The following is an 8,566-nucleotide window of genomic DNA, read 5'->3' as shown; positions in this document are numbered from 1 at the left end:
TAGCAGACTTTGCTTTCCAGATGCCGAACCTGGAAATACAAACGCAACATAAAAATGTGTGACTGTTTTTAAATTGAACAAGTCTGAGATGGCAAAAAGCAAGCTTCCAATATGTAAGTTTATTTACTTTCTATTTGTTCTCGGTTTTCTGAGAGCTTTCTGATGATTGATTTTGTTGTTTTGCTTTGCCAGGGGACTCCCTGGGAGCGTCACAGTTACAGATTGTCCTTCTTGGAGGAAGGAACTGTGGGAAGAACTTCCTGGGGAACCTGATTCTTGGGAAAGAGGAGTTTGTAACCAAGGAGCGGACTTCTTCTTCTCGGAGGCTGGGAGCGGTGTCCGGGCTCTGGCTCACGGTGGTGGACACTCCCGGCTGGTGGTGCGACTCCAGCGCTCAGGACACTTCCAACCTTGTGAAGAGGGAGATCATAACCAGCGTCTCCTTGTGCTCACCGGGCCCTCACGCGTTTCTGATCACAGTGAAGGCGAGCTCAGTCTTCTCAGAGAGGCGCCGGAGAGCCGTGGAGGAGCATGTGACCCTGCTGGGCGAAGGGGCGTGGGGTCACTGCATCGTCATCTTCACCTTCGCTTACAGGTTTCAGCACACACACGCAGAAGAGTGTGTGGAAAGAGGCGGCGAGGCCCTGCGCTGGCTGGCTGAGAAGTGCGGCCAGAGGTGTCACAGCGTCGTCCTGAACGACGACGCGGACATAGCAGAGCTGCTGGTGAAGGTACAGAAACTCGCTGCAGAAAATGGAGGCAGAGTGTTCGAGATGCAGGGAAATGTTTTGCAGAAAACTGCGGAGGAGAAGAGAGGAGCAGCTGAGAGGGCTCAGCTGAGGTTTTTAAGAATGAAACGTCAACGATCTCTCCTGAGGGGTGAGTCCCACAAAGCTTAAAAATTCGTTGAAATTCAGCTCCACTTTTTATTTCTTACAACGTCATGCAGCTCACTGTAAAACATTTGAGCTGCATTTAGTTGTTTCTGCTATCTTCTACTCTTTGAGTCAAATAAATTTAGCGAGTTTTAGATTTTGTGTGAGTTTGTGAAAGATAAACTTACAGCAGTGAGTTGTGTTAACTTTTTATTAGAGTTGAATAAACTAGAGTTTTTAGGTTAGCACTTAAAAAAAACTGAAAGAAGAAAAAGAGAGGAGTGGGAACTATTTCCCAGAATGCTTAGCGACATGTTTTTGTATCCTGAGAAGGAAGTGCATTACATTGATCTGACTCTTGTGTTTTATTAGGTTTTTAATTAAATAATGCATTTAATAATACATTTATTAGATTTAATACATTCATTTATTATTAAATACATTTATAATTTAATTTATTTAATAATAAATGTATTAAATTAATAATATTATATTAATACTAATTGAATATTATTACTCTATTAGTATTATTCTTTACTCAATTATTGTGAGTAAAAATAACAGAGAAATCTGGCTCTTTAACTGGGTGAAGGCAGTTTTTTTTCTTGTATATTGTGAAATAGTTATTTGGTTTTAACTGCAGCATTAAGTTAAAACTCACAATTCCAAATTAAATAACTTGAAAAACAATGTTTAGACAAGTTTTCTCTTGACAACTTTAATTCCCGAGTTAAAACTAAAACCGTTTTCTTGTCGACTTTAATTGCATTTTCAAGGTGGACTTTCATTGTCAAGTTAAACCAATTTGAAATGTTTTACAGTGTGCAGTCACACCTGTATTTTTTCCTGCTTTATATGTGAGAAAATTTTGTTCTGTCTCAGTTCATCCTCTGCAGCTCCAAAATAAACACAGCAGCGTTTTTTTTTTTATTGCTTTTCTGCTGGATATGAATCTGATTCTTTTCTTTCTGTTTTGCATTCAGACGTTTCCTCAGCTTATCTTCACTGCAGCAGCACATGAAACCTATTTAAAGAGGGAAAACAAAACTTCCTCATGCATGAACAGGAAAAAAGCAGCTTTTAGCCTCAAACCTGTGGGAAACAGAGAAATGTGGTTATTATGTAAATGTTTTATCTGAGAAATCTAGGAGTGCAGAAGAGGACATGTTGTAAATATGCTGAGCCAAACCCCACACCACAACTCGATTACTGCAAACCCCAAGTTCTTCAGACGTTTTCTTTTTATATGCTCAGAAAAATATACAAGTTGATTTGTAGCCTGCAGCTTAAGACCCAAGATTAGAAAGTCGATAGGAGCCAAGATTGGTTACATTTGCCTGATAAATTACTTTCAGAGACAAATCCATAAGTGTCCTCTCATCTTTTTTACATGACATCTGTATTGTGAAGATCTTTAAAGTTTAACAGTGTTTATTCTGTACGCTTTATCACTGTGCAAATCTTTAAGAAAACACTCAGACATCGTTGCCTTAATGTTACACTGTGACTGTGGGAAGAGCTTTACTGGTGTCATCAAGAAGTTTGAAGGTTATAGTTTATGTTTTAAAACCTAATGGACCCAAAGCTACGTCCAGAATAGTGAACCACATCATCCAAGGTGTGGAAAAATATATATTAACATTTTGTAAAACAGAAGGTTGTGTGTGTGTGTTTTTTTAAAGTAGTTTCATTCAGAAATGTGTTTACTGCCCTAGTGGCTGTCGGTGGTAACGCACCTTAGGCCTATTTTTATTACCACTAATTATGGCTCTATCTGGTATTTACAAGCTAAAGCTGTCAATACATTTGAAATTATAAGTTTATATAATTAAAAAAACACCGAATACTCCAATGCTAAGTTTACACAATTGAAATTGAAACTTAAATGTCCTCTACTGAACATTTATTGGGTATAGTTTAGCTTGGCAGAGTGTCATATGACAGTTTTTGCTCCGACACATTCAGCAAAATATTCAAAATAGACAACCTAAAAATATAGCCTAAAACTCAACAGTGCAGCTTTTATGTATCAACTTCTATATTTTGATTTTTCAACATCCTAAATACATGTATTAGTCAATTTGCATTTTGAAATCACTAAGGATATGCTATAATTACAAATGTAAGAACACCATTTATAGTCAAGTTGCTTTGAACAAAGCAAATATTTTAAAATGACTAACTATTCCTGTAACCCTGACTTAAAGGGAACCTATAAAGTAAAACTTTGTTTATGTTTTTGTACTTCCATCTGGGTCTCAACTGCTTATAAAAACAGAGTGTTAACAATAAAACACAACACCAGTTTTTGGCAGTAAGTTAATCTTTTTTGGTGTCTGAAAAACAAGCTGTTTCAAAATCCTCCCAATTGTTGAGTCACAATCCACAGACACTGTCCCGTTACCTAGCAACCCAGCCTGTTTGACCAGCTGGTTTTACTGCTTGTATGCACCGCATAATGGCTGCTGGAAAAGACAAGTGATTTGTTGACTTACAATCCAGAAACAACTTGTTGCATTCTTGTTGGTTGTGCAGGAGGCTCTACTTTTGCTTTTCAAAGATGTATGGTTTTAATTGCACATCCGTTTGCAGCCATTTTCACATGCGAGTGCGAATTTTGAGTGGCCAGAAGCAGCTTATGTGGATTTAAAGTGACAGAGGCCCAAAAACAGGAGCTCGAAACAGACAGAACCTGAGAATGTTTTGCAGAGCCCATAGACTTATCCCGACCTTTAAAGCAAAGAAGTCTAAAGTCATCCCTCTGCTCTCTTTGTGCTTGTAGAGAAGTTAAGGCCAGTCACTACCATCCGCCTTGTGCTGCTCGGAGCGAAGGGTTCAGGAAAGACTTCAGCTCTGAACACCATCCTGGGGAGAGAAAACAGCAGAAGACTCTGCAGAACTGCTCAGTGTTCGGTTGGAGACGCTGTGGTGTTTGGCAGACAGGTGACCGCCGTGGACACACCGGGCTGGTGGATGAACTACTTCTGCAACGAGACTGCCCTCTTCGACCGGAGGGAGATGGTGCTCAGCTCGTCTCTGTGTCCTCCGGGGCCTCACGTCTTTCTGCTGGCGATCCGACTGGACCGAGCCTTCACGGAGACCTACAGGAGAGCGGCGCAAGAACACCTGGAGCTCATCAGCGAGTGGATCTGGGCTCGCACCATCCTGCTGTTCACCTTCGGGGACTGGCTGGCCGACACCACCACCGAGAAGTTAATCGAGAGCGAGGGAGAGCCTCTGCGGTGGCTGGTTGAGAAATGCTCCAACCGGTACCACGTTCTGAACAGTAAAACCAAAGGAGATGGATTCCAAGTCAGAGAACTGATCAGGAAGATTGAGGAAGTGATGACGTGCGGCTGCGACGGAAGCTGGCATTACGAAATAGAGAGGAGAGAGTTGGAAGAAATGAAGAGGTGGATGAAAGAAGAGGGAGAGAGAGCCACCGACCGGCTGAGGAGGAAGGAGAAACAAAGACTGGAGGCAAAGTCTGAGCTGGGTGAGTTATAGAAGAGAGGATTAAAATACAAATAATTCTGACGTTTTTTACTTTAACCCTCCTGTTATGTTCGTTTCTAGGGTACAGCAAAAATGTTCGTGGGTCAATTTGACCCAGGGAGTGTTTAATCATGCAATAGTGTCAGAAACCAAAAAATTCCTCCAAAACATTTTTGTATCTGATTATTAACTCCAATACTAACCATTTCAATCAATATTTGTGCAATGATGTTTTATTATTTCTCAGAAATTAAGGATCAATGACGACAACCTGCTCATTTACTCATTTGGACATAAAAAATGGAATTTAGATTTTTAATGTCCACTGAAAAAAACCTAGACACAAAAAAACAATAATTTCCTTGAAGTTGACCTTTGGTAAATTATTTTATATTATACTTTTTTTTTTTACCAAAGGGTGATCTTTATAATTGAACTTGAGACACACATACTGTTCTGGGTCAAATTGACCCGCTGATTAAAATCAAGATAAATGAGTCATGCAGAGAGTATTTATGTTTTTCTCCACTTCTGCTGAGTGTCACTCAGAGTGGGTGGAGTTTGTCCACAGGAACAGAAAAGATTCCCGTCAAAGGTTGTGTGAACACCTGCTTTCTCGCAGTTTCCTAGCGAAGTAAAGAGAATAGTGAGAAAGTGGGCTTGTGTGTGTGTGTGGTTGCGTGTGTTTGTGTGTGAGTGTGTGTGTGGTGAAATATGGTTCATAACTGCAAGGAAACATATAGAATTGGACATTTTAAAATCTTTTTTTGCACTTTAACCTGACTGCCGGGTCAAATTGACCCGAACAGTATCGATGTAAAAAGTAGACCTAAGGTTTGGTACAAATGTGTAAAATGAATAAATTTTCAACTTATGTCTAGAGTGCACCTATTAAGACAAATAGAAAACGTTTCATGCAAAAAAAAATGCTTCTATTTTTTTTTTTTAATTTGTAAATTTTAAAACGGGTCAATTTGACCCGGAACATAACAGGAGGGTTAAACTCAAAATTCTGACTTTTATCACATAATTATGACTTTTTTTCAGATTTCAGATTTTTTTTTTCCACCCCCTGACAGTTATGACAATAATCCCAGAATTCTGACTGGAACAAACTTCCAGAAAACTGAAAAACAGCCAAAACACAGAGTACCGTTAAATCAAGACTGAAAGAGTTGCCTTTGAAAATTTTTTTTAAAAAAAAGTCAGAATTTTGAGATTAAAATCAGAATTTTGAGATTAAAATCAGAATTTTGATATTAAAGTCAGAATTGTGAGAAAAAAAGTCAGATTTTACATCTGGTATATATTTAGTGCTTTATTGTTGAAATGTTTTGATTTAATACAAAACTTTACATTGACAGAGAATGCTGCCCCTCTGCGAGAGCTGAGGATGATTCTAGTTGGTGGCAGGAAAGGAGGAAAGAGCTCATGTGGAAACACAATCCTCAACAGACACGACTTTCCCACAAACACCCAAACTGTCTCCTGCTGTGAAAACCAGTGCAGAATCGAAGGAAAGACCGTCTCTGTGCTGGACACTCCAGGACGTTTCCCCGTAACCTCAGAGGTGCTGCGGACTCCTTCGGCCGTCCTGTTGGTCGTCAACGTGAGCTCCTCGTTCACGGCTCTCCACCGGGAAGCCATTGAGGAACAGCTGGATGCTGGGGGAAGCCAGCTCTGGAGCAGAACCGTGGTGCTGTTCAGCCACGGCGACTGGCTGGGAGACACGAGCGTGGAGCAACGCATCGAGAGCGAAGGAGAGCCGCTGAGGAGGCTGGTGGAGCGCTGCGGGAACAGGTACCACGTCCTGGACAATAAGAACCAGGGAGACGCAGCGCAGGTCACCGAACTCATCCAGCTGGTGGAGGAGATGCTGGCCGCAGAGAGGCAGGCCGACGTTTATAAAGACGACCGACTGTGGAGACGGGTCAGTTCTGCAGAGGAACAGCAGAATAATGTGATGCTGCGCAGGAGGAATCTAACGAACCAGATGAGGAGAAGAAACCGACTGTCTCTTGACTGTGAGTAAAACTTTTGATTTTCTCCACACAGAAAAATATATTCAGTTATCTGGGTTCCCTCCTTAAATAGCAGGGGGACGAAATCATGTAGGCATGACTGACTATAAAGATATTTTAGATATCTTGTCTGAAATAGACTCCTGATTTAAAAAAAATAAGAAGTAATGAGAGAAACATATATTTTAGCTATTAAAGATATGTGGAAATTAAAATAGTGTTTTTCTGATAGCTAGGTACAATCAACTGTGAGACGTGTAGAAAATAAAACTTTAATCTGAATTGAATTGAGGATATCTGTAGAACAAATTATCCATTTAAGCTAAACTTTTTTTTAGATAAATTAAGCTTGATTTTTACAAACACAATCTAATTTGTGGGAATCTTAAAATAAAGATTTTAATAGTAGAAAAATCTATTTTCAAATATTGTTGCTCCTTTCCTATTAGGAAAATGTAACTTTTATAGGTTTCAGGTTTTGAATCTTTTACCAAAAATATCCTATTGGCATGCTTTCTGAAGAATCTCTTTTTATAACATCTTGAGGAAATAAAATTTATTAATATTCTGGAGATTCAGGGACAAAGACTATGCAGAATAACAGGCTGTTGATGTAACAGGTTCAGTAAATACATTTTGAAGTAACCTGAAAAAAAAAAAAACAGTGGACAAATAAGTGGATAAAGTTTTCGATTAATTCAAATTAAATAATAATTTATTGATCCAAAGGGAAATTAAATGTTACTGTAATGTTTCTTGAACAATTCAGTGACACACTGATCTATGCAGATGATTTACACAGAAAGAAAACCTGAAGTATATTTAAACCAAATCAAGTTAAGAGAATAAAATGTAACAGCTGCTTCTGTAAAGGAGAGAAAATCAGATTCATTTCTCGTGACAGCATGTTGAACTCCTGAAATCACATCGTATTTTACGATTTTTATTTTCCAGCGGCTGAATCTGGATCTTCCTCGTCTCATCCAGAGGAGTTAAACCCAACGCAGGTTGTGGCTTTCCCAGCAAGAAGAGCGAGAAGACAGTCTGGATTTGTGTTTTCAGAGCGCAGCAGCTTGGTGTTCCTGTCTGTGCTCAAGCGGAGCTGGTCAGCGATAGAGTTACCTCTCAGGTTCCCTTCTCCTCACAGCCTCACGCAGCAAACGATGCTTCTGGTTTCATATCAGAGTCCGCCCAGCTTTCCCTCAGAGGAAAACCTCGTTAGCGTCCATCCTCTCTGCCATCCGGCTCTGAGAGAGCGCACTCTCCGCAGGATGTGTGAGTCCGGCGGCCCGCAGACTCTGATCGACCGGTGGGGCCACAGCAGCCTGGAGGAGCTGGAGTCCTTCATCGACTCGTACTTTGAGATGGTGTGGGACCAAACCATGGGCTCGTTTCAGGGCTCTGAGTCCGAGCCTCCGGCCACCGTGGAGGACGCTGCCGTCAGGGATGCTGGAGGAGAGGAGCTGCTGTTCTCCATCGACAGGAAGCTGACGAAGCTGGAGCTGCTGGAGGAGATCCGCAGGGATTTGGCAGAAGTGAAGAGGAACCTGGAGTGCAACACAAAACTCAGAGACCAAAGTGCAACGGAAAATTAATCACAAACTTATACTTAACTCCATGGAAATATAGTACATCCTTAAACAGCTCTGGAAAAAAAAGACCACTTAAAATGGTCAATTTCTCTGATTTTACTCGTTATAGATGTACATATTAGTAAAATGAACATTGTTCTTTTATTCTATGAACTACTGATGATATGTATCCAAATTTAAAAACGAAAATGTAGTATTTATTAGCAGAAAATGAGAAATGGTCTAAATAATAAAAAAAGATGCAGCACTTTAAAATCTCAAATAATGCAAAGAAAACAAGTTCATATTCATTTAGAAACAACAATATTAATGTTTTAACTCAGGAAGAGTTCAGAAATCAATATTTGGTGGAAAAACCAGGATGTTTTCAGTGCAGTGGGCTCTTCAGCTGTACATTTTTTTTAAAATGCATGTTTTGTCCACAAGATGGCGCTGTTATCCAGCAGTACTTTTTGTTCAGGAAGCGGGTTGATGTGATCGCAAAATCAGCGGTGGAGAAAGTATCAAATACTGTGCTTCAGTTAAAGTACAAATAAACAAACACATTAACATTTTTACTTGAGCAACGGTACTTGCTTTTAAG

General features: G+C 40.0%; 1 protein-coding gene across 1 annotated transcript; it reads left to right on the top strand.

The window, feature by feature from the left end:
* On the top strand, positions 1–8,244 carry LOC102235882 (GTPase IMAP family member 8-like). Its single transcript, XM_023348654.1, has 5 exons — positions 1–113; positions 193–879; positions 3,658–4,371; positions 5,735–6,394; positions 7,346–8,244. Exons 1-5 carry the CDS (start codon positions 89–91, stop codon positions 7,984–7,986), a joined length of 2,727 nt encoding a protein of 908 aa, XP_023204422.1. The 5' UTR covers positions 1–88; the 3' UTR covers positions 7,987–8,244.
* Positions 8,245–8,566: the final 322 nt, after the last annotated feature.

This window comes from Xiphophorus maculatus, chromosome 16 (genome assembly GCF_002775205.1).
Source record: "Xiphophorus maculatus strain JP 163 A chromosome 16, X_maculatus-5.0-male, whole genome shotgun sequence".
NCBI lineage: Eukaryota > Metazoa > Chordata > Actinopteri > Cyprinodontiformes > Poeciliidae > Xiphophorus > Xiphophorus maculatus.
This window is presented reverse-complemented; position numbering and strand designations above follow the sequence as displayed.

Excerpts from the sequence above, each read along its gene's own strand:
- LOC102235882 (XM_023348654.1), top strand. The coding sequence starts at position 89 with ATGGCAAAAAGCAAGCTTCCAATAT. Across the intron at positions 880-3,657 it reads TCAACGATCTCTCCTGAGGG|AGAAGTTAAGGCCAGTCACT; the intron begins GTGAGTCCCACA and ends TTGTGCTTGTAG. Across the intron at positions 6,395-7,345 it reads AAACCGACTGTCTCTTGACT|CGGCTGAATCTGGATCTTCC; the intron begins GTGAGTAAAACT and ends TTTATTTTCCAG.